At 34.6% G+C, this 25,799-nt stretch overlaps 1 protein-coding gene across 2 annotated transcripts in view; it reads left to right on the forward strand.

The window, feature by feature from the left end:
• Positions 1–25,799, forward strand: part of DHX36 (DEAH-box helicase 36) — a 58,441-nt gene that overhangs the window by 20,224 nt on the left and 12,418 nt on the right. Inside the window, exons 2-17 of one of the 2 annotated variants that reach the window (XM_082654519.1) lie at positions 640–764; positions 1,536–1,767; positions 3,306–3,344; positions 4,954–5,124; positions 6,843–6,922; positions 7,659–7,733; positions 7,879–8,045; positions 9,592–9,673; positions 13,499–13,639; positions 13,917–14,019; positions 14,398–14,485; positions 17,241–17,296; positions 18,768–18,832; positions 19,556–19,699; positions 21,958–22,075; positions 23,078–23,176. In XM_082654519.1, coding sequence (XP_082510645.1) covers positions 640–764; positions 1,536–1,767; positions 3,306–3,344; positions 4,954–5,124; positions 6,843–6,922; positions 7,659–7,733; positions 7,879–8,045; positions 9,592–9,673; positions 13,499–13,639; positions 13,917–14,019; positions 14,398–14,485; positions 17,241–17,296; positions 18,768–18,832; positions 19,556–19,699; positions 21,958–22,075; positions 23,078–23,176 — 1,785 coding nt within the window. The remainder of the gene's footprint in view (positions 1–639; positions 765–1,535; positions 1,768–3,305; positions 3,345–4,953; positions 5,125–6,842; positions 6,923–7,658; positions 7,734–7,878; positions 8,046–9,591; positions 9,674–13,498; positions 13,640–13,916; positions 14,020–14,397; positions 14,486–17,240; positions 17,297–18,767; positions 18,833–19,555; positions 19,700–21,957; positions 22,076–23,077; positions 23,177–25,799) is intronic. The other variant, XM_082654520.1, reaches the window with a different exon arrangement.

Here is a 25,799-nt window from a genome sequence, read left to right on the forward strand (position 1 = left end):
CTTTAAAAGTTCTTATTCTTACTGTGTACAGTGTACCTCATATTTTCTCTTCCATGTATTCTATACTAAGAAAACAATCTAACTCATATTTTCTCTGGTGTTTTTAAGTAAATCTCATTCTCTGAGGTAACTGCATCGTTTGGAATATTATTTTCATGAGCACTGATCATTTTATTTATTCCCTCTGAGCTCAGCCTTCTTACTTCCTAATTTACTCCTCCTCATAATGTAAGAGATTAAATGCTCTTAAAATGCTCGTTGCAGCCAAAATAGTATTTGCAGTTTTTAACTTTTGTTTTTACCAGAACATTTGGGTTTTAATAAGTTTAATTGTGAGTATCTTTTAAAATTTAAGATAAGGAAAAGATTGTAACAATTAGTATTATGCAAGGGTAGGAAGTAAGGGAACCAAAGTTTTAATAAGTGATGTAAATATGATTTCTTTGCCAGTAATAGTAAAGCTAATTTTATAGACATATAGTAGAAAAGGGTCTAGAGAGCAAGTGTGGGGTGACTTTAACTTTCTTTTATATATGTTTGTTGAACGCATGTTACTTTGCCTTTATTGTTTTAGTCGTCAAATAATTTTGCACATGCTTTCTCACCCTGATGAGGATGCTTTTTCTTTGCACAAAATAGAGAGCTGTGGTACATATGGATGAACGTCGAGAAGAACAAATTGTGCAGCTGCTACATTCTGTGCAGGCTAAGAATGATAAAGATTCGGAAGCACAAATATCCTGGTTTGCTCCTGAAGATCACGGGTAAAACAAAAAGTATTCTTTTAAAGATGAACAAAGAGTGACACTTCTTTCAGAGCACTGGCCGGAAAAAAAAGATAATAAAAATAACATCTTTAGGCTCTTCTATAAGTGAAATTTAGCCTCAAAGTAATCTTTTTTCTTATGTAGATTGAGCAAATTTGGTGAAATATTTAAAAATTTAGGTGGCATATTTATTCCCACAGGAGATCTAAATGGTAGGAATTGTCTATATAGGATGTTGATGAAGTTATTACTCAGTTCTTCCTACCCATCATCTTTGTATTTCCGGAATTTTCTTGTGGAGGAGATCTGTAAGAAGTTAAATTACTGCTGTTTTAGGAAAATCATAGGAACTGTATCATCAGGGGCAAATTAGAAGTAGTTTCTCTGGGACTGTGTAATGTAGCATCCCACTTATAGCTCAGAAAGGGTGGCAGGAAAATGAAGTTGTGAAATAAAACATGGCTCAGAAAACTTGATAAAGAGAAACACTGTGAGTCTTTGCAATGGAGGAATTACTATTGGGTGGATTTTTATTTTCTTAACTACCACAAGGAATAACCTGTCTGGCAGTGTCTTATTTGTAGGGTGGAAAAAAAATTGAGTTCATTATAAGAATCTAAGTATTTTCAAATTGCTCTACTAAGAGAAAAGAATAAAGGCTTTTGATTTTGATGACTTTGAAATCATTAAACAACATATATTATTTTGTTTCAGGGCTTGAGTGGCTCTTCATTCAATCTTTATCATTTTTTTATTTTGTCAAAATAGATATGGGACTGAAGCTCCTGCTGAGAACAAACCAAACTCAGTAAAGAAAGTTGAGGATCAGGAAAAAAAATTGATAAATCAAGAAAAGAGACCATTTAGAATCAGGGACAAATATATTGACCGCGATTCTGAATATCTCTTGCAAGAAAATGAACCAGATGTAACTTTAGACCAACAATTATTGGAAGATTTACAAAAGAAAAAAACTGACCTTCGGTATATTGAAATGCAGGTAATGGAAAGCAAGATGGGGAAAAAATTTTTACTTGTCATCTCTTCTGACACTTGATAAAAATGTATTTATGGTTAGAGGTAGTTGCCTGATATAAATCAGTGAGATTGCTCAACAAGCCATCCTCTGGGAATTTTTTTCCCCCTTATAGTACAGAAAAGTAGTGGGAATGGAATTACACATAAGTAGCCTATCTCATCTACAATAGTTTATATATATGGTGACAAGAAGAAATATCTGAGAAATGGTAGTGCAGATGAAAAAAAAATCACACTTAAGTTTAACATTTCTAGGCCATTTTAGTGAGATGTCATAAGAGACAAGGGTGGTTAGAATTGTAAAGTTTTTTCTTTTAGAACATCTAATCCAACTCTTTCGTTTTACAGATGTTAAAATTAAATTCCTCAAAAGTTATATGATGTGCTTACGTTCACCAACACTTTAAAGACAGAGGTGTCTTTAAATTCTGAAATTCTCCTGAGTTTTTCCAGTATTTTCTTTTCCTGCTAGGCAAGATATTTTAAAGTCCTTTCCTGTTAAAACATAAAATTGAATGCTTTATGAATATTCTAAAAGAGATGTAATAAAACGTTCACTTTTTTTTTAAGAGAAAATACTGAGGCAATTCTGAGGGCTATGTCTTGAATATGCAAATATGTACTGCCATTTTTGAGAAAGGCAGATTATCACATCTCCTGTAGGAAAGAAAGGATCTATTGACTATCACTGCAGGTTGGATATCCTCATTAGAACAGATCAGCTGAGGTTATCCAGGACCAAATTGTGTAGCTCTTTGATGCCTTTTGAGTGAAAATATGATTTGGGGACAGGAGTTTTCAAGATGTATTAATTCAGAATATTTTAGTTGTCTTATACCCTTAGGAACAAGAAGAGTTAGCTACTGTCTCTGCTTTGTATGGAGGACAGAACTCAAATATTATTGAAGATGAGTAATTGATCTAGTTCAGAGAAAGTTAGAAGAAATGTGCAAAACAAAAACAGTTGGTGGTCTTCCTTTTGGTCAGGCACTGTTGTAAAAGCTTCACATGTACTATGTCATTTGAACCTCTCAACAGCCCTGTACAAGAGATTACGCATGTCTGTTACAGAGGAGGAAAAAGAATCTTAGGTTAAGTGACGTATCTATGGTTGCACAGCTCGTAACAAAACCAAGTCTAGAATTTAGGTGTGTTTAAGAGCTCAATTTTTTAATCCTTGGTAATATGCCATATTTTTCTTTCAGTTATAATTTTTTTAAACATTAATTTTCCACTTTCTAGATGCCTGTCATTCTCCTGTGTTTACCAAAGACTAAATAAGACATTCCCTGTTCTCAGACAGCTTATAATCTCATTGCTAAGTTCCTTAGTTCTTTTTTATAAAAATTCTTTTTTTTAAGTCTTGACACCTCACATAAGCTGTGAGGTAATACTTTTGCACTCTTAACATATGTATCTATGATATATTCTGTTTACCAGGATTATAATTTGATTACATTTCTTTTGTAAAAAAATTAAAAACTTTTTTTTTAATTTCAGCATTTCAGGGAAAAGCTGCCTTCATATGGAATGCAAAAGGTAAAATAAATATACACTATTTAATTTGATTTGCAAAATGTTTAAATACATTTTTTTAAAGCTCTATATCAAGAAGAAATATAAATTAATGAACCGTTCCCTAAAGGATATTCTTGGAAGTTCATTTTATTCCTTTGAATTGTTGAAGGACTTAAAAAAAAAAAAAAACAGTTCTGAAACAATTTTCCTGAAGTTTTCTCATATTTATATGTCCTTGAGTTTAAAAATAGAATTTTCACTTGTAAGTTGCTTTGGATAAATAACCCTTGCTCTTAATTTGAGATCAAATATTTTAATTAAAATTGGGGCACTGCTGAAAATACAGTGCTTTAATTAACTTATTATGTTTCCTTATACAATCATCCTGTGTAGAATAATATAGTCTCCTATCCTTCTCTGACTTCTCAACCTTCCTTTATTTTTCTTTCCTTTTTATAGCACTTACTACCACCTGACATGTGTATCTTCCCCTCCTAGCAGTGTAAGTTCTTGAGGACAGAGTCTATTTTGTTCACTATGTACCTCTTGACTCAGAACAGTGCCTAACATTCTATAGACCCCCAGTAAATATTTGTTGAATGAATGAATCACATTCTACTTCTCAGTACTTGCCACCTGTAATTTCAGTGTTCAAACTTGGAACCTGTTCTGATATATATGAGGTGGTAGAATAGATAAGAAATTTTTAAATGGTGGGTTTTCATGTTAGATTGTTTCATAGATAAAGATACCTCATGACACCCCTTTGAAGTAGTGGGATGGTTTTGTTAGTATGGTGAATATTACTTTAAAAATACTCGTGTTGGGGCTTCCCTGGTTGCGCAGTGGTTGAGAGTCCTCCTGCCGATGCAGGGGACGTGGGTTCGTGCCCCGGTCCGGGAAGATACCACATGCCGCGGAGCAGCTGGGCCCGTGAGCCATGGCCGCTGGGCCTGTGCGTCCGGAGCCTGTGCTCCACGACGGGAGAGGCCACAACAGTGAGAGGCCCGCATACTGCAAAAAAAAAAAAAAAAAAATACTCGTGTTTATCTAAACCTTAAAAGAAAGAAGATCTTTCCCAAGTAGGCAGTTTTCTAGATATCTGAATTTTAGTCATTTGATTTAGGTATTTAAAACTTGTCTTTATTTTAATTATTTGAAAGGGAGTCGTCTTAAATTATACTCTTCCTTGTTCTTGAAAACAGTATACAAAACTTGTCCTGCAGACAAAGCCATATTTATGATTTATGATATAAATCCTTAATGTTCCTAGTAGTTTTTTAGGTATCAGGGGATTTGCCTTGTACTCAGTAGCCCCACATGTCACCATTCTTTTTAATTTATGTTAATTCTTATGTATGGGTTTATAACCTGTCTCTTCTTGTTCTTGTCAGTGTGTTTTTCATTAACAGAGCCATGGCTCTGTTCTTTTTATAATTTGGTGCTTCTTATCTCTTGAAAACTGGTAGATCCAGATATCCAAACTGCCAGCATTGCATATAACAGAATTTTAAAAGTATTAATATGCTTGTTAAAAACAATTACCTTCAGTTTGGTAGGATTTTGGTAACTATCTTTTCAGACTTAGTCAACATGTGATGTTCTTCACTTATTTTCCCTTTTGAAATAGGAATTGGTAAATATGATCGATAACCATCAGGTAACAGTAGTAAGTGGTGAAACTGGTTGTGGAAAAACCACTCAAGTTACTCAGTTCATTTTGGATAACTACATTGAAAGAGGAAAAGGATCTGCATGCAGGATAGTTTGTACTCAGCCAAGAAGAATTAGTGCCATTTCAGTAAGTAATCTCTCACTTTTTAAAATTCCCCACTTTGTTTTCTGTTCTCCTATGTAGTCCTGCTAGAACTTACTGATTTTGAAGGTTGGGGTGATTTTTTATTAGGTTTAAGATATGTTGCTATAAAAGCAAAATTTGGTTAACAAGTATTTGGTAGTAAAGCCCAAAAAATTAACCTCTCTCTGTTAGTGATAATAGATGTTTAGGAGTCAAGATAAATTAAAGATCCAGACAATTTTCAGTATAAAAGTAAAAGAACAAAAAATTGATCATGTTTATAGAATTGATTAGGAGCTTCAAATAATCTGCATCATTAGATGCTTTACATTTTACTCCCTGATTCATTCAATATTATTTTCGGCACTCTCTGATTGTTTTTTTCAGTATATAAGTACACTGAGTGGCGGTAGCTGTATTTCTGACGTTTTAATGCAATTCAGTAAGAGGGAATTTATCATAAAAAAATAAGGCATTGTTTCAGGTTTATCATTAAGCAGGTATAAGTACATGTTTATTACAAATAACATTTTTTTTGTTTAGTTAGATGACCTAGTTAAATATATGAGTTATATGTTCTTTAAAAATGTTTGGGGTTTCTTACAACATTCATTGTATATAGTACATTTATTTCAGTGTTATGGAATTCTGTGTGTAAATTTAAATTACGAAGATTTATGTTTGTATTTGGTTTTATGATAGTACTATTTATTACATCTCTAAGTCATTTAATACAGAATCTGGTCAGGAACTGCATTACCAATTATAGCATTGTTTTGTAGGAGCTACTATATACGTTTTAAACTATGGTTTCTAAGATACTATTTTTAAAAAAGTAAAGCAGCAGTCTTTATGGGAGGACGATATTCCTAGAAATGGCATAGGTTCATAGAATGGTGAAAAGTAAGCCATTTTTGTCATAACACTGTTATATAGCCTGACTTAAGTTAACAATCTAATCTTATCATTTTCACTAATATATGAGTGTATATATTGACAGTAAGGAGAAATGCAAATTAGGTTATTTCTTTGCTTATTTTTCTAAGATCCGTTGGTATTTGAATGGGCAGTTTAATCAGTAGCAGAAAGTGAAGTAATGGTCCAAGTCAGTTTATATGGGATAGAACGATTGAAAACTTTTCCTTCTGAAGTATTATTTCTTAAAAACTAATCATGTCATTTTCTATTTCTAACCTCATAAATCACTGTTCTGTCACTAGATGACTGTTGGTTACTTTTAGTTCTACAAATCAGTGTTGGATTATAAGATTTCATCTGTCTAGAGCTTATCTTTGGCAGCCATAACTTTAAGAACATAACCAAGAACTAGAAGTTAAGCCTACCAATCTCTACGAAAAAGAAACAAATGAAAAATAGTATCAACGTATGTTTACCCTCAAATTATATACAAGTTTTACAAGTTTAGATTACGATTTCCAACTTTTTTAAAAAAAGACAAAGAGAGGATTTATAGAAAGTTGCTTTGAAAATAGTTATGAGGGAGAATTTCAGAGGAAATGATAAGTAAACATAAGAAGCAGGTAGTCTTCAGCTCTTAAGGGACACAATTTTAGATACCTCAGATTTTAATATCTGTTTCTATTTTTTTAATTCTGAAAATCTAATGGATAGTGTTTCAGCAACCAGATTTTCATAGGCGTTCACGATATTTACTGTAAAGGAGATGTTTTCTTTGTAACTGTACTTTATTTTAATTAAAGGTTGCAGAGAGAGTGGCTGCAGAAAGGGCAGAATCTTGTGGCAATGGTAATAGTACCGGATACCAAATTCGTCTCCAGAGGTAAAGAATGTTCACTTGTTTACAGGTAGATTTTAGTGAAACTTTGAAATTAGAGATCCAAAAGAAAGATCTTTCCCCTATTTTTATGCTGATTATTGCTATTAGAATTAACATTTAAAGTAACTGCAACATATGAGGCTTGCAACCCACAAAATCATTTTTTTAACCCAAATTCAGATTTGGATTGCCATTTTAAGATGTCTTTTACATTATGGAATGGTTAGAAAGATAACATTTTTCCTGGTTATATGTTAGTAGACCATCACTCACCCTGAAAAGGAGTTGACCTCCTGTATATTTTGATACCACCATGCAGCCACTGACTGACTGAATTTAGTTTTGTGTCTTTAACCCCCTATCCCATTCCACTGTATTTCTTTAGTCCTTCTCTGCAGGTCAAGATTCCATTTACCTTTTTAAATGAATTGATTTTCTAATCACTGAACAGAAGTTTAGTTCCCTAAATATTTGGTCTTTTTCTGAATGGTAGCACTTTTGCTTTTAAAAAGAAATTAACATAGTATCATAACAGAAATAATGTATAATGAACTTGAAGCTAGTATGTCTCATTACTGTATCATTGTAAGGGTTCCAGTAACTAAAATTTAAGTATGAAGTTTTTCATTAAAACTGAAAAAAATTTTTTAAATTGAAGATATTTTTTTAAACTTTTGTAGTACTTAAGTAATTTATTAGTAAAGAAAACCAAGAATTAACTCTCATCTTTCATTCACAGTCGGTTGCCAAGGAAACAGGGTTCTATCTTATATTGTACGACAGGAATTATCCTTCAGTGGCTTCAGTCAGACCCGTGAGTATGTTTCAACTCAGGACATTTAGTTAAATGTTATCAGAAGATGTAATTAGGAAATTGGATTTTATTAATTTATGGAAAAGTAAAATGATTCTGTTTTTGAATTTTGTGCTGAGTAACGAACTTTACACTTCTGCTTTAGGCATTTGTCCAGTGTTAGTCATATCGTGCTTGATGAAATCCATGAGAGAAATCTACAGTCAGATGTTTTAATGACTGTTGTTAAAGATCTTCTCAATTATCGACCTGACCTGAAAATAGTTTTGATGAGTGCAACATTGAATGCTGAGAAATTTTCAGAATATTTTGGTGAGTAAAATTTATGGTTGTTACTTTAGAAAGTTATCACAAAGCCATTGAATTTAGAAACAGTTTTCTAAAGAAAACCAATATAGTGCTAGGTACAGAGTAGTCAAAATAAATGTTTAGCAGTTCATTTTATTTGAATATTCATCTACCCTCTAGTCTCAGAGAAATTGGGCCTGTTTTTTAAAAATGTGGCATCATCTCTGTTCTTATAGTGAAGACATGTAGCCTTTTGGTGCTTCCACCAGATAATTAAGGTGACATCAATGAAGTCAAACCACAGATTTGAATAATTTTATAAACTTTTTGTGATTCTTCTGTGGCTTTTATGTAATATCACAGGCTAGGGTGGCAGTTTGCTAATAACAGTAATAACTAGCAACCACTGTGGAATACCTTCAATGTGCCAGGTAGTGTATTTGGCATGTCTTCATCAGTCCTCATAATACCTTGTGAAGTAGGTGCTATTCTTATTTTTACAGATAAGGAAACAGCCTCAGAGTAGTTAAGTAGCTTACCCAAGGTTGCATACTTAACAGAGAGTCAAGATGATTTGAAACTAAATTTGAGGGAATTCCCTGGCAGTCCAGCCGTTAGGACTCAGTGCTTTCACTTCTGGGGCCTGGGTTCAGTCCCTGGTCAGGGAACTAAGATCCCACAAGCTGCACAGAGTGGCCAAAATATAAAAAAAGAAACTAAATTTGACTAGCTGCAGAGTACATTCTTTTAAAGTTATGCCTTACTGTCTCCTGCTTAAATTGTTGGGGCAAGGAGAAAAGGGAATTAAAATGGAATAGAACTATAATGTGTTTATATTCAGCCCGGTTGACCCTCAAAGCCTTGTGAGATTAGTTGAGCATATTATACTTTGTCTTTGTCTCTGTCTCAGTCCTTTTTGATGAGAAATCCAGAACTAACTTTGAGTAAACTTATGCAAGTCAGAGGCAAAGTTTGGTGCCACCTCAGATACTTTGATATGTGTCTACAGTGTTGGCCTTTGTTTACAGTGTATATGGTTTATTTTGTTCGATACAAAAACCCTAAATAGCATTTAAATAACAATACTAAGACTTATTTTTTAACTAATGATTCTAAAATAGTAAGCAACAGTTTAATATTTGGTCAGGTCTTGCTTTAACTACGTTTCTTCTTTCTGTAATTCTGGATACCACAGGGGTTACGTTTCTCATGTAGATTTCACTAAAACTTAGGTTCTGGTGGCACCATCTTGGCTAATGATGAAGAGAAGTAGACTTAATAGGTCTTGAATCCAACTTAAAATACTCTATTTTTTGGTATTCTGGGTTACTTTGTAGAACTGTGAGATGTGTGTACAGTTTGGTAACAGTAAATCGGTACTGAGTGAACACTAGACTGCTGGTTTTATTAAATTAGATATGGAAAAATAAGGTAGAGCTGTAAAAGTGTCAGGACCACTTTCTGAAGTTAAAACTAATGGAGTCATTGTCCTATTTACAGTCTGTTGAGTTATTTTTGGGGTTTTTTTTGAACATTCAAGTACAGATTTATGTTTTATCTACCATGATAGGTAACTGTCCAATGATACATATACCTGGTTTTACTTTTCCGGTTGTGGAGTATCTTTTGGAAGATATAATTGAAAAAACAAGGTAAGTAAATATTAGGAACTAAAAGAGATTAAAAATACTAACATGTCACCATTTTGTCAAACTTTAGTCTCAGAAACTCACCCTTAAAACTGTTTCAAACTCATCTCTAAAACATTGTTTTTCCTTAAATCAGGGATTCCCAAACTTGGTTGCACATTAAAATGACCTGGAGCTTTTTAAAACCCACATTCACACTTCATACCGTAATTATATTACAGAGTCTAGGCTGGTAGCTAAGTGTCAGTGTTGTTTAAGGACCCCTGGGCAGTAAAGTTTGGGAACTCTGTCTTTAGCACTGAACCTCTCTTCTGGTTCTCCTACCTGGTATTCATTCTCTTTTGCTGGCTTCTATTCCCCACCCTTTAAATATGATTTCCCCCTAGAGTTCTCACTTATACTTTTCTCAGCCTTTTATTTCACTGTTAAATCTTTTTTCCATGACCATAGTTCCAAATTTTCAGAACTATTTTCCAGTAGCTTGCAGAACTACAGCTTCAGAACTGAAGCTCTTCCTGAATTCTAAACTTATCTAACTCTATACTCAACAGCATTGCAGTACCACAGATTTCTTGAACCCCACATTTTTCAAACAAAAATCATGATCTTATATTTGATTCCCGCCATGCTTCCACCAAAAAATTAAAGCAGTCTGTGTTGCTTAGTATGCCTTATTATAATGGTTACTCCTGTTATCCTCCACCCAGTTGTCTAAGCTGTAAATCAAAAGAGCTGGTGTTTATCAAGCAGTTATATACCAGGATATGTTAACTGCTTTACATGCTCAGTAACCAAACTACTCTAAGTCATTCTATATGCCATCCCACTCTGCCCCTCAAAAACCCTGAGAGCTTTCTCCTTCAACATACCTTCTCATTTTTATTTCTTCTACTTAAGGTCCTTATTATCTCTCCTGTGTTAATATAATAGTTCCTCTCTTGGCACTGTGGTCTTCACTCTTACAACTGCTGCTATCTATTTTCCAAACAAATCTGGTCATGGGAGCTTTCTCCCCCAGGGCATGCCCCTTAGATTTCTTTTTGAAAACTGATTGAGGAACCTTTATTGGTGTGTCATGGCCTGTAGCAGAGCACCTCAGCTGGTAGGCCCAAGTTATTGATCCCCTCAGCACTGGTCATTAGCTGCTAGCAGGCTTCTCGAGGAGCCGTACAAAATTATGTTAGTATTCCTTGATGAGGAAGGGCTGGGAAAGCACAGCCCCGTAGGATCAGGTTCCAGTTCCTTAGCCTGTCACCCCAAGGCTCTTTTACAGTCTGGCCCTGTCCTCTCTTTCTAGCCTCATGCATCCCATGGTCTGCCCATCCTAAATGCACTATTCTCTAGTCTGCCATCTTGTGCCCTTTCATGACTTTATGCTTTGTTATGTGCTATTTCCTCCTTTTAGAGCTACGTTTGCCACCTTCTTCATCTTTTCATCTATAAACTGTTATGTAAGAACAAATTCCAGCTTCATTGCCCATTAAGCATTCTCTGATACCTCTCACAGAGTGAGTTACCTTCTCAACAAGACTCCCAGAGCACTTCTATCATATCTCTTGTAACACTTATTGCCATGTAATGTATCTTTTTATATTTGCCTCTTGCACTAGATTTCAAATTTTCAAGGTCGAGGATTTTGTCCTGTTCATCTTTGTGACTAGTGCATAGTATAGTGCCTGGCCTGTAGTAAACATCTGAAAAATATATGGACAGATGTAGAAACATTTGTGCTGAGATTTTTTTTCAAGATTCCACAGCTTACTTGTTAAAGGAGAAAATCAGGAAGTGATAGTGGGAAGGTGAGAACAAAGATCCTGCTGCATATTTCACATGGAGAAAAGTCAGCTTTTGAGTGGACTTTATTTAACAGATATTTTTTAAACTTTATGGCTTGCACTGTGCACTAAGATCTGAGCATAAAACAAGTGAAAGACTCATTACACACCCTCAGAACTTATATCTAGATAGGGAGACATACAAGCTATTACTCTAAGGTGTGATTGACCTGTTCTGGGGAAGTGAGAGTACATTGGAAATGAGTTTATAAAGCAGGGATAGGCTGGATAAGTCAGGAAAGTAGTGAAATCAGTGTAGCAAAGAGGGAAGTGTGTATGTCAGGGAGGAACATATGAAAGTGAAAGTGTATGTTGGTCTTCCATGCTCTGGTTTTATCATCAATGCTTATACATTTTTATGCTCTCCCTCCTCAATTCCACTTTCTACCATGTGTCCCATTTCCTACCATAGCACATTTACCAGTTGTTTTCTAAGATAATAATAGGCAACAGCTTGACAATAAAAACAAAGTTCCAGGGATCAGTAATCTAAAATTACATAAAGATGGATTGCTTTCTTAAGGTCCCCATAAGGCAGGGAATGTACAAGGAATGGTAGCGAAGGGGAGTCTCTTGAAGCAAAAGGATGGTATCTGTGCACTTGTCATTCTTTAGCCAGCCTAAGAGGGGAGGTGAAGTAGGGTGGTCATTGGATAGAAGTTTTCAGCAGAGGCCCCAGCTGTTCCTTTCCCAGAAGAAGAGCTGCACTACAGGGAAGTAAGGAAGAAAGTAGGTGAGGTGTTACGGAGGGTTGTGATTGGGTTCTTGGGGAGGGGGGTTAAAGGTTACCTCTGTTTTTGGAATTGCTGGGAAGGGAGCCAACTGTGGGTCCATCCTGCTGACTAGACTAATCTCTGTCTCAGGTTGTCCTACCTCACGTTGGTGCCTCTATATGTATCGAAGACTTAGGGGAATCCTGGGTCACAGGTACTGAATAGGGAAGGGGATTGATTAATACTTTTGGGGTGTCTGCTATGTGTCAGGCACTGTGCTTTATCACTTTTGTTTTTTTAATTCTCATACAATACTGTTAAAAGAGTATTCGTCTCTCAAATAAGGAAACTAAAGACCAGAGGTTTATACCTTGCCCAAGGTCACACAGCTAGTCAATGGCAGAGCAGGGACATCAGTCCCATTCTGTCTGACTCACGAAGCCCATGCTCCAAATGGCCCATTCCATCTAGATGCTCTCCTCCAGGTGAACTCTGAGAGGCTTTGGGGTTAAAGTGTAGGTTCATTTATCTTTGTCCCTCTCTACTCCCATGCCTCTGAGAACCCACTTATGGTAGGTGACATTCTTGGGCAGATGTGCCCTCTGTTTTTAGCAGTCACTGCAGCATGGTGGCGTCAAAGCATAGCACTGGACTGACACGTAAGAGACTGGAATGCTGATTCTCGCTCTGCTGTTACTATGTCTGTGAGACTGAGCAGAACTAAGTAGTTCTCAAGCATGGGTCTGTAGATCTCTAAACTGTCTGAATCTCCTGGGGCACTAATTAAAATTCCTGGATTAGCAGACCCCAGCCAGACCTACTGAATCCAAATCACAATATAGGATATAGGAGTCTATTTTACAAACTCCCCAGGGGATTCTTATGTGCACTCAGGTTTGGAAACCTCCTATATTCAAAATCTGAGTCTTCTAGGCAATCATTAACTTATTTTAGACTTACATTAATGTTAACTTTTGATTTAAAAGCAAATTCAAACTTAAAGATGGAAGTTACTCTAGTTATTTTTAAATTTTTATTGCTGAAGATGATCTAGAAGTTTATATACTTTGATAGAGAAGAATGATTTTTATCTAAAATGTCATTTTATATGTTAATACTTGGCAGTAAATTTATGTTTAACTAGCATTCACTAGAAAGGATAGTGAAGATGTTCTTTAAAGTTTCTTTTTAAAATCCTAAATGTAAAATAGAGATATTGAATATTAGCTAAAACCAGAGTTTCAAAAAAATGAAGCTATTTAAGAATGTTTTTATTTTAGATATGTTCCAGAACAAAAAGAACACAGATCCCAGTTTAAGAGGGGTTTCATGCAAGGGCATGTAAATAGACAAGAAAAAGAAGAAAAAGAAGCAATCTATAAAGAACGCTGGCCAGGTTATGTAAGGGAATTGCGAAAAAGGTAAGTCTGTTTTGTTTGAAAGTGAACACGGTGGCTAAATGACTAAAACAAAAAGCAGGATTGTCTTGATTTCGTACGCATTTAAGGATAGCATTGCAAGTCTCATTCTAGCTGAATACTGATTTGACTTGTAAACACTATCATAATCCCAGTAATTCTTTCCTATTTATTGATTATGTTTTCCCATTTGCAGATTGAGTTAATTATAAAATTTTATAGCAAGTTAAACTTCAGGAAACTATCAAGTATTTCATGGCTTTCTATTTGACTTTGACAGGTATTCTCCAAGCACTATAGATGTTATAGGAATGATGGATGATGATAAAGTTGATCTGAATTTGATTGCTGCCCTTATTCGATACATTGTTTTGGAAGAAGAGGTTAGTTTTGTTTTTAAGTTTCAAAATTGAAATATAATTTCAATTTTATTTTTGTATCAAGGCCATGAAAAAAATTTTCTTAAATGCTATAAAAAAAATAATAACCTATAGAAGAAATGGCTTTTGACACCAGAAATAGGAATTTCAAAATACCAAAGATTTAGGCATTTGACCTGTTGGAAGAAAAGACTAAACAAGTGAAATGTCTGGATTATAAATCCTATTTTTAAAAAGTGAACTTATGTTCTTTAGTTATAATTGGTAACTAAAGTTATCTTGAGCTAGTATAATTTTAATGAAGACTTAATTGTGCACAGAATTGTACTTAGTGTATTTTGTTATGTGATCCTTTGTAATGGTTCTTTCCCCTCCATATAGGATGGTGCAATATTGGTCTTTCTACCAGGTTGGGACAATATCAGCACTTTACATGATCTCTTGATGTCACAAGTGATGTTTAAATCAGGTATTATAGAAATGCATTTTATTGTAATTCCAAGAGTGGTACTTGAATCATATGTAGCCTGGTTATTTTCTTTCATTTGAGCTTGGTGGTCTTAGTCCAGGTTGGGTTTTTTCAAAAGTTGGATCTTACTTTTTTCTTTTTTTTTTTTTTCTTGGAAGTTCTACGTCAGAGATGAAGATGGTAGGTACGTAGTGAAGTTCCTTATTTAGTGTTATGGTGAGACTATTTTTCCTCTCTTCCTAAATTTGCCTAATAAAATTGAGTTCATAAAGTTAAGATGTTAGCTTTGAAGTTTTTGTTTTTCACTCACTTCTGCATTTAGTTGGGCAGAAGTTTGAATTTATCCGTTAGTCCACTATTTCTCAGCTGCCTATACAGCAGAGTCACCCATGGCACTTCATTAAAATGCAGATACCCACATCCCAGAATATTAGAATGTGACCTGAACATCTGAATTTAAAAAAAAAAGTCCTTAGGTGATTCTGATTGTTTAACAGCATGTTTACATCTTAGAGAAATGCATGGGAACATTTTTCTCCTATGAAATTCAGTTAAAGCTTTTTCAGGAGTCGTCATTAACTTTAGCAAAGCAAATTCTATTTAGTATTTTATAGTTCTGAATATACTTCCTAACCTTACTCTGTTGAAGTGCTTTTGATACATTTTATTTTTACAGAACACTAAAAAATATCTTGATCTAATTTTATTGGCTAAAATATTTTTTATTCTTTGTTAAATCCCATCATGGTAATGCCCTCAAGGATTCTCTATAATTAAAATTATTTGTAATTATTAATAATTTAAAATTTATTAATAATTTAAAATTATTTATAATTATAATTATTTATTCTCTAGCCGGAAAAATATTTTTATCTGATCACCATGATTCCTCTCTAATGAAATACTGCTTTCTCTTCTCCTTGTCATTGATAATCTTTCTCTATAGAAAAAGTATAGCCATGATTGAACTATACAACCAAATTATTTTTTTAAACAATTGGAATACTTTTTTGGCTGAACCTTCCAATTTTGGCCTCTCCTTCCCCCGTCATAAACACTATTGTATGATCTACTTTTCGTTTTTAAAAATATGGATGTGTATATATTTTTCTAGAAAAATGCAGGGAAGATCATTTTGGGGGGAGTGGGGGAAAGGGTGTAATATACATTATTATAATTGACTTGATTAACTTTCTAATTGAATTATTCTCAAGGATGGAGGTATTAATTTATACTTCCACCACCAGCTTAATTTCTTTTAAAGGAAATCTTTCAAAAATTTAACATACCTAATCGTTAACATCATCTGATAATCGTCTATAATCAGATTTTCCCATTTTTTTTCCCCTAAAGTGTCTTTCACAGCTAGCTTGCTCAGACTATAGAAAAAGTCAGACTGATAGATTGTTTACTGTAGTTCTAGAACATCACTCCCATCCTCTCCTTACTTTACCCATAGTGGAAAAGACTAGGTCTGCAACATTCTGGAACTGTCTGAATCTTTACGGTATCATTTCATTTGATCCTCTCTTACCTCTGTTCCCTTGCAAACTGGAAGTTATATCTGAAGGCTTGGTTCAATTCGAGTTAAGTATTTAGAGTTGATGTATTTCATATCATGTCACAGAGACAAGTAATTAAGAGCATTCTTTTTTAGCAATACCAATTGTTTGACAGCATTTTACTGCTTTTTAAGTTCAGAGGGGTCATAGAGAGTCTATGGGGGAGCACCATGTCTCCTTTGAATAACAACAGTTCTTTATCTGGGGGAAATACAGCTATCTAGGGGTCATTTGGACACTCTTGCTGGAGATGTAAGTCAGGTTGCACTTTGGTAACTATATCTAACTGAAATTTACCCTTGCTTCCTTAACATTCTATCCTTCCCATTACTGTATTACATCAAACTTTCTGTCTATTGGCTAATAATCATGAATGGGCTTGAGCAACTTCATTTTGAAAGTTAAAACTTCTTATATTCCTAACAATTTTTTTTTTAATGTGGGTCACTTTTGGAATGTATTACATTTAACCAGTGCTATTCAATTATTTTTAAGTAGGACATGGAAATTTAGTAAGTAATTTGCTTTAAAAATTTATTCTTTGTATGATTAAAGTAGGATTACCCAAAGTCTACAAACATATTCATCCATATTAAGCAAAACCTTTGGTCTTCAGTTAGTGGTGGGAATGGAGTTAATGATTTTTTTAATATAATTTGAAAAGAGAGCTTCCAACTTTTTTAAGCATTCTTTAGGAATTTAGAATTAACAAAAAAATATTAACAAGAACATAAAAAGAATAAAGTTGGTCTGATTATCAGGTGGCTTAGCATCTGAATTCATTGTTCCATATATATATTTTTTTTAATAAATTTATTTATTGGCTGCGTTGGGTCTTCGTATTGCGCGTGGGCTTTCTCTAGTTGCGGAGAGCCGGGGCTACTCTTCCTTGCGGTATGCGGGCTTCTCGTTGCGATGGCTTCTCTTGTTGCAGAGCACAGGCTCTAGGTGCGCAGGCTTCAGTAGTTGTGGCTCACAGGCTCTAGAGCGCAGGCTCAGTAGTTGTGGGGCACGGGCTTAGTTGCTCCACGGCATGTGGGATCTTCCCAGACCAGGGCTCAAACCCATGTGCCCTGCATTGGCGGGCGGATTCTTAACCACTGCGCCACCAGGGAAGTCCCTGTTCCATATTTTTTGATGGAGCTTTTCTGCAAGTATTTGTCTTAAAGTTTAATTTTCTTTTTAATTTTCAGACAGGTTTCTTATTATACCCTTACATTCACTGATGCCTACAGTTAACCAGACACAGGTATGTTGTTAAATTTATCTTTCAAACTGCGGCAGGCTTTAAGGACTGCTTATTGTAGGTTTTATTTTCTTTTATTTTTTTAATGCACATTTTCAAATAGTAATCCATATAAAAAAATACTTCTTTGAGAACCTTTGCAAATAAGTCTTCAGGGAATGATTGCACAAAAAGTTGAATAAGAGAGGCTAATCCACAAATCAAATTAGTTTTGTCAGCATTAGGGAAACGATTAAAGATTGGTTTTACCAAGAACTTGTTTGGGTTTCCTGAATAAAAGAAAAAGGTATGTGAATACCAATAAAAATAACCTAGAAATTAATAATCGACATGTACAGCTTGATATTTGAAATTTTGATTTAACAGAATTAGTACATTTGCAGGCATGAGATTTCAATAATGTATTATTATGGTTTTGGATGTTTTGGCTCTGTCAGATGCAGGGATTTCTCTAGTTAGAATGAACACTGCTTTCTCAAAGGCAAGGCGATTTTCTATTGTTTGCAGTTCCTGGTAGAATGAGATGGATCCATTTTTCCACTCTTTGTAAGAAAATATCATGACATTTTTTATTGAGAGCTTTTTAATATCCTTTCTGCTGGTACCTTAGTCCTGAGTAAGGCTCAGCCAGCTGGATTAGATACAGAGTGCATACCTGAGGGAAGAGAAGAGGAAGGAGAACTTTTGATTCCAAAGATTGGACAAAATTGTATCCAGTGTGGAGGTACTGCCATTTCTGACACCCTCACTGTAAATTATTTATTCCTTTCTTAGAGAATATGTGACTAGACTGGCAAACAACATTTTCTTTATTGATTATCATTTTTATAAACGAGGGGATAAGTTTATGCATTTTTTTGCTTTTCACCCAAGGTGGTACTTGCCATCATGACATTGTAGGATTCGCTATGTGAAGGGGATTTTTTTTTTTAAATCCAGTCAAAAAGCTAGTATACGGTGGCACAGCCAGCTGACGTTCATTCTGATGATTGGGCATCTGCCTGGTTGGTTGGTGATCTTACCTTTATACTTTTGGGTAATTCATAATTCTTATCTTTAAACTTCTGTCCCTCTTCCTTAAAAGTTTGATGTACAATAAAACGTTTATACTCTCCAGCATTTGTTAAAAAACAAATTTTAAATTATCATATTTAAATATTATTAGTAATTTATATACTACTTAAATATCTATAAATTCAAATTATCTCTATATTTAAATTATCACATTTCATTGAAATCTTGTTTGTGGTAAGGTTCTGACATCTGTGGGAGATTCAGTTTGGTTTACCAAAAGAATTCTCTGGTATTGAAGATGATGTATACCGTATAAATATATCTATAAATATTAGATGCATATGTCAGTGAACACAGAATTGCTAAAAATGAACAGTACCTGAAGTAATTCCTCTATTTGCAAGAATGATGTATCAGAAATTAGTTTACTTTTGGGATTTTGATGTATTTATTCTTACAGGTATTTAAAAGAACCCCTCCTGGTGTTCGGAAAATAGTAATTGCTACCAACATTGCAGAGACTAGGTAAAAATTGTTTTAATTACCAACTACTGATGATTACATTAGTTTTGAGCCCCATCAATTAACAACATACTTTAATCTTTTTCTTCTACAAAATACTTTGTAATTTCTTAAAAGTAAAGCTATTTTAATTTAGTTACGGTAGTGAACATAGGTTTCGTGGGGTTTTTTTCAGCGTATACTAATGTTCTAGCCTCTTTAGAAATAGCCTATTAAGTGGTTGTTTTAACGCTTTCCTAAAGAAGCATGGGGACTGAGGTCAGTTTCTCTGGTTGGGAGTAGAATTGTTCGGTAGTTTGGTAATTAGTTATATACAGCATTTAAAATATATTGTATTCCCTTGGAGGTACTACTATACCAGTATGGTAGCTGGAACAGATCATTCTGTGGAAACTGATATTAAATCATGGAACTGGAGGGCTCATAAAGCTAGGTACAAAAGTCCTCAGGCAAGTTGTGAAGTTTGGCTGTAGGCAAATAAGAATTTAGCACATGATCTGTAAGATTGGCCCTATGTGCTGCCACTGAAGCTGCTGATGCTGCCTGTGATTTGGTGCTTGATCCCCCTTATGTTGGTAACTGGGAGGAGTGGTGAAAATCCAGAACTGCTAAAAATCAAATTGATTTAATAAAAAATGCTTTAAAATCCCTGTTTGTAGGCCTGTTATCGGTTAATGTATTTTTCATGTGTTTTTAACATTTTTTAAATATCTATTTTCTAAACAGCATTACCATAGATGATGTAGTTTATGTAATAGATGGAGGAAAAATAAAGGAGACACACTTTGACACACAGAACAACATCAGTACAATGTCTGCTGAGTGGGTTAGTAAAGCTAATGCTAAACAAAGGAAAGGTCGAGCTGGAAGGTAAGATGGGACCTTTGAATGAAGCCTTAAAAACAAAAAAATTTTGTGTAGCAAAATGTGTTGGTGGCATTTAAAAATATTTATTTAGGACAGTTACCTTTCATATTTTTTAAAACTAACTGCAGCACGTTTTTAAATGGGAAAGTTGTTTTAATCATAGTTGCTTTGGAAAAACTATCCTACCAAGTTTTCTATTTTATGATATTTCTACCTCTCATTCCTCATTCTGCTTAATTAAAATTAATATTCTTTATGTTATTCGCTATATTACTTATAATTGTGTTTCTTTTTAAAAAGCATATATTACTAATAATGATAGCTATTAATAATATTTGAATGTCAGATCATCTCATGGATACTTTATATACATTAACTTGCTTAATCCTTACCACAATGCTATGAAGTATAGGTTATTATCTCTATTTTAAGGGTAAAGAAATTAAGGTACAAAGAAATTAAGTCATCTGTCCAAAGTCACACAGTTTTGTAAGTAGCAGAGCCAGGATTTGAAGCCAGGCAGTCTGGCTCCACAGTCTGTGCTCCTCATGAGTATACTTCACAGCTGTGCTGGGTTTTCACTATCAGTTACCGATGAAAGCACAGGGAAAATACCTTTTCCCCACTGATGTGGTGATAACAGAAGAAATAGAAATATCTCTGTTTTAATGGTAGGAGAAAAGATTTGCCTTTAACACAAATAATTGCACTTATTATTTGTTGTAATGCATACTTCACAGTATTTTTACACTCTTACTCATATGAGTAGTAGAATCATGTCTGGAGTTTTAGAAGAGAGTTTTTATTTTGCCTCTTACACGTAGAATAAAAAGATTCCTATTAATCTTCAAATACTGCCTTAAGTAAAGAAAGGAGAGTTGAAAGAAAATTTTACAGACCATTTTATCAGTCCTTTAAGTTTGTACTATATCTTTAAAGCTCTGACTCACTTGCTATGATCTTTGCTGATTATCCCAGTATAACTTGACTTCCAGGTAGTTTATTAGATTATGCATTTGGTGCTGTTGAGCATAGTCACGGCTTAATTCACGAAGTGTACCTTCTAATCAGTTAACCAGGGCATACCTTGATTGGGGACCTAGCAGGATTAGAGTTTTCCCATGCAGACCTGTCATTACTGGATACTGATTCAAAAAGTATTCACTGTGGTGAATGGGTTTTGGCACACTTTTATAAATGAATAGTAAACACACTAGGCACACTAGGCCTTAGATTTGATCCATGAGAACAGTTATGGAAATAGAGTAAATGAAGTATTACATTTTATCTAATTCTTCATCCCCACTATCCTGGTGAAGGTTAACTGTGGAATTACAGTGGGTTTTTTTTCCTAATTGAAGTATAGTTGGTTTACAGTGGTGTGTTATTTTCTGGTGTACAGCAAACTGATTTCGGTTATACGTATATATGTATATATACACACACAGTGTTTAATTCAAATGGAAAATAGTCCCTTGTGGACTCTCTAGATATAAATTCCTTTAGCAAAGCTAATTAGATTGATAATTATGTTGGAGGCCAGAGCAAACTATATTAACTACGTGGTCCTCAGTGGAGACCCTCTTACTTTTAGTTTCTGCAGACATGTAATATACTAGATAATGGGTCTTGGTAGACTCATGACAGAAATAGGTAAGATTTTTAGAATTAATTTATTCCTATAGGAAAGGGCCTCCCCCTCCTTTAACAGCAAGCGCCTACAGAAATATTTTATTCTGCTTGAAGATGAATGAATTCATTAACCTCTTCATATCTGTCCTTAACATTGTACAAAGAATAGTATCATTAAGGTCACTAGGTGCAAACAATAACCATTTCTAACATCCCTCTGAGAACTCAATAAATAGCACATACCTAAAAGCTTTTAAAATAATATAGACAGGTTAACATAATACCGGGATTTGTTACATAAAATGCTCACAAGGCCCAAAGAGATTAACCTACGTATACTGCTGTTATTGTGAATAGAAGTCTGGAATCTGTAAGATAGAAACAGGGAACCAAATTATTGGTAGGGGGAGGCAATCCTGTATCTTTTAGAACTAGGACTTAGGGTTAATGGATTTAAGCTTATTCAAAACAGGTGGGGAGAAGGAATATGTGATTAATAAAAATGAAATAATAAGTAAATTAGTTATGGTGTGGCTTGAAAGAAATATTGACTACTTCCCCTGCCTAGTCTTTTCTCTGGAGTTCTAAAAAGTCACTGATAATACACCCCCCGCCCCTTTTTTTTTAAGAGTTCAACCTGGTCATTGCTATCATCTGTATAATGGTCTTAGAGCAAGCCTTCTAGATGACTATCAACTGCCAGAAATTTTGAGAACGCCTTTGGAAGAACTTTGTTTACAAATAAAGGTAAATTAGCTGGGAGAGTTAAGAAAGTAAATAGGGTTCTAGTTTTCAGCATCTTTTATAGAGGAAAGTAGTATACTAATCTGCCAGAAAGAATTTTTATCATGCATTTGTTTTTCTCTGTGTGTTAGTACGGTTGATCCTTGAACAGCGTGGGGATTAGGGTTGCCAAAAATCCACTTGCTGCCTTTTCTGCCTCAAAAACAAAGGAATTGATAAATGACTCACCCAGGGGTGGTTAGTTGAAACAGTTTGGGTAGAATCAGGACTCAAACCCTAGTTCTTTTGATTCTACATATTTGTGACCTCTGATTGAACACAAACCTTTCCCCACGCTTAGTTAATTTAAAAATCTGTAAAATAAAAATGCAAGTACTATATTTATTGAAAAAAAATCGGTGTGTAAGTGGACCCATGCAGTTCAAAAAAGGTCAACTGTAAATTATATTTTTTAAAGCTTTGATCAGTTATTGACTAAACAGTTTTAAATTACATACTGCTCTGGAGCCAGACTACGTGGGTTTGAATCCCACATCATCCTGTGGCAAGCTGGTTTTGTTATATTGGGCAAGTTATTTAAATTAACTTCATATAAAATTCTTAGAACAGTGCCTGGCACATAGTAAGTGTCCAGTAATTGTTAGCTACTGTTGTTACGTCTTAAGATCCCTCATTATAGACTACTTACCATTTTTTCAGCATCTTAATGTATTTTGATAAAATTAGCTGCCTGATTTTGTAGGTAATTGGTAATCAACTTGTTTATTGAGATTTTAACCAGCTACTTTTCTCATTAATAGAGTTGGTGGGTGTTAGAAAGTAGTATGTTGGCCTTTAAACATGTTTTTATAGAATCACAAATATAATTTTTACTTATCCTGGTAAAATAACTAACTTGAAAATCGTGTATAGGTTTGATGCTTTATTTTGAGTCAGTGACACAGGCAGGATTAAACTGTTATGTCAATATATGATATATGTTTAATTATATTTGTCTCTCACCAGATTTTAAGGCTAGGTGGAATTGCTTACTTTCTGAGTAGGCTAATGGATCCACCATCGAATGAAGCAGTGCTACTTTCCATAAAACACCTGATGGAACTGGTAAGTTTGATTTTTAAAAAAATTCTAACTTAGAGTGTTAAAGTAAGTAATCCAGCTAATTATAAAATTTACTTTCATTGTGGCAAGGTAGGCCAATGAATGTGCAGTGCCAGATTGATTCACTTTTTGGCTATTCAGCTTGGAATATGAAATATAAATTAGAAAGTTATAAAATGATACCTTTGTGAGTTTTCTTATACTGGGCTCTTTCCACACAAGTTTTTTCATTATAGGCCTGATTTCAAATTACATAAAATTTTGAAATCTTTCAATTACTGGTCCTCTTCATTTGTATTCTAGAAATGAATTTGGTTGCTTTATTCTACTCTTTCTGATTACCATAATGTTTTTAGAGCTTTTGTCAAATCCAGGTAACTTAATAACAGTGTGAACATTTTATAAAGGCAGCTCTTCTATTTTTGAAGGAATACTAGCAGGTGGCTTTTCTCCAAAATATCCTATCCCCCTACCTATCATTTGATTCTTACAGCTTTTTCCCTTAGATTCTTTTATGAAGTCAGTGTTTTGAGGAACTAGTTTCAGTGTCTTAGTCAAGTGACCACTTAGTTGGTAGCCATCCCTTCATGAGACCATGTTGAGAAGCGGCACAGGACTGGAGAGAATTAGTGAGTGAGTTAATACCCAAAGTGGAGAGAAAGAATAGAGCTGTGTGTTCCAACACAGTAGCCACTAGCCATAGGTGACTGTTTAAATTTAAATTTTGAATTAAATTACAAATTCAATATCTTGGTCACACTTGCACATTTTAGATGTTCAGTAGGCACATATGGCTAGTGGCTACCACATAATCAGTGCAGAAATAGACATTTCTGTCAATGCTGCAAGTTCTGTTGGTTAGTACTGGGCTAGAGGATGCTGAAGATGTATTTTACGTATTTCAATTTTATTTGTGCCCATCCATGTAGATAAATTTGAGAATTTGGTCCATGTAAAAATAAGCTCTTAATGTGAGTATTAAGTTGTTTAAATGAAAAGCATTGTAACTTATCTGACCATCTTTGTTGGAATTTGGATTAGATTTAGTGAGGTTACTGGTATTTTAGGGAGCAGTGCGGTTTTACTCCTGACCTCTCTTCCCCTCCAGACTTTTATCGAATAGAACAGCAGTAGAGGGCTACGGGGTGATCAGAGAATCAACGTATTATTTGTGGTAGAGACAGACAACCAGAGGGCGGCTGGAGTCTGAAGCCAGAGTGGGATGACTTCCTCTCCCAACTGAATTTAAGAACCAGTCTTTACTTAGCCATTTGTAGGCAACGAAATTGTGAAAAGGCTTGGAAAATCCTTGCCAACAGTAGGGTCTGAAGCCTACATTTTGAAAAAAAACTTCTTATTGTGCAATACAGCATGCCCATCCAGGGTAAAAGAGTAAAACAAAAATGTCCAGCTTAATGGTTTATCACAAAGTGAGCACTCTTATTTTTATTCATGTCAAGAAGTTAAGAACATTTCCAGTATCCTAAAAACCAATTCCTACCCTCGCCCAATTACTCTACTCTCAGGCTCAAAAATAACCTCTATCATGACTTTAATGGTAATCTCTTGCTTGTTTTTCTTGATGGTTTTACCATACCAGTATACATCTTTAAAGAGCTCAGTTTAACTTGGCCTTTTGCGAACTTTACATGAACTCACACAGGATGTGTTTTTTTTTTTTTTTTGCAAGGGGGAATGGGGTTCTGTATTCTTTCACTGAAACATTGTGAGATTCATGTGCCTTATTGCTTTCAGCTATAGTTCATTCATTTTCATTTCTTTACCGTATTTTATTATATGACTACTGAAAGGCATTTTTGTTATTTCCAATTTGAGGCAGTTACATATAGTGCTGGTATGACTGTTCTTCAATATTTATTGTTTCTTGGTGCACGTGTTTAAGTATTTCTCATGGGTGTACACTTGAGTGAATTCACTGAGTCATAACGTATGTGTATGATTAACTTCGGTAGGTAATGCCCAACCATTTCCCAAAGTTGTCAAACTACTTACACTCCTACCAGTGTCAGTGGTAGGTGAACATTCTCAGCTCTATAGCATCACCAACCTGTAGTCTTTTATTCTAAGCATGTTGATAGGTATGTAGTAGTTTTGTGGCTTTAGTTTGCATTACCATGACTGCTGTTGAATTTGTAGGCAGCTTTTTATGCTTATTGCCCATTTGGATAGTCTCATTTATAAATTATTGATGCCTGTTTTTCTATTACATTGTAGGAGGTCATTATATACTCTTCGTGTACTCTTGATCTGAGCCTTTTGTCAGCTGTGTATTGCACATGTCTATATTTTTACCTTTTCACTTTCTAACAGTGGTTTGATAAACTGAAATTCCTAATTTTAATGTGGTCAAATGTATCAGTCTTTTTCTTTATTGTTACTGCTTTTTGTCCTTTAGTAAGTTTTTCTCTACCCTGGAGTCATGACGATATATTGTTTTAACTTTGTTTTCTTTTTCACACTTAGCTATATAATCCATCTGCAATGGATGTGTGTGTGTGTGTGTGTGTGTGTGTAGGTGAGGTAGGAATCAAAGTTTTTAGATATGTAGAGCAGTTGACCGAAACCATTTATAGAAAAGTTCATCCTTTTCCTCTTTGTTCTGCAG

The sequence above is a fragment of the Grampus griseus genome, assembly GCF_964374135.1.
Source record: "Grampus griseus genome assembly, chromosome: 5".
In the NCBI taxonomy this organism is placed as follows: domain Eukaryota; kingdom Metazoa; phylum Chordata; class Mammalia; order Artiodactyla; family Delphinidae; genus Grampus; species Grampus griseus.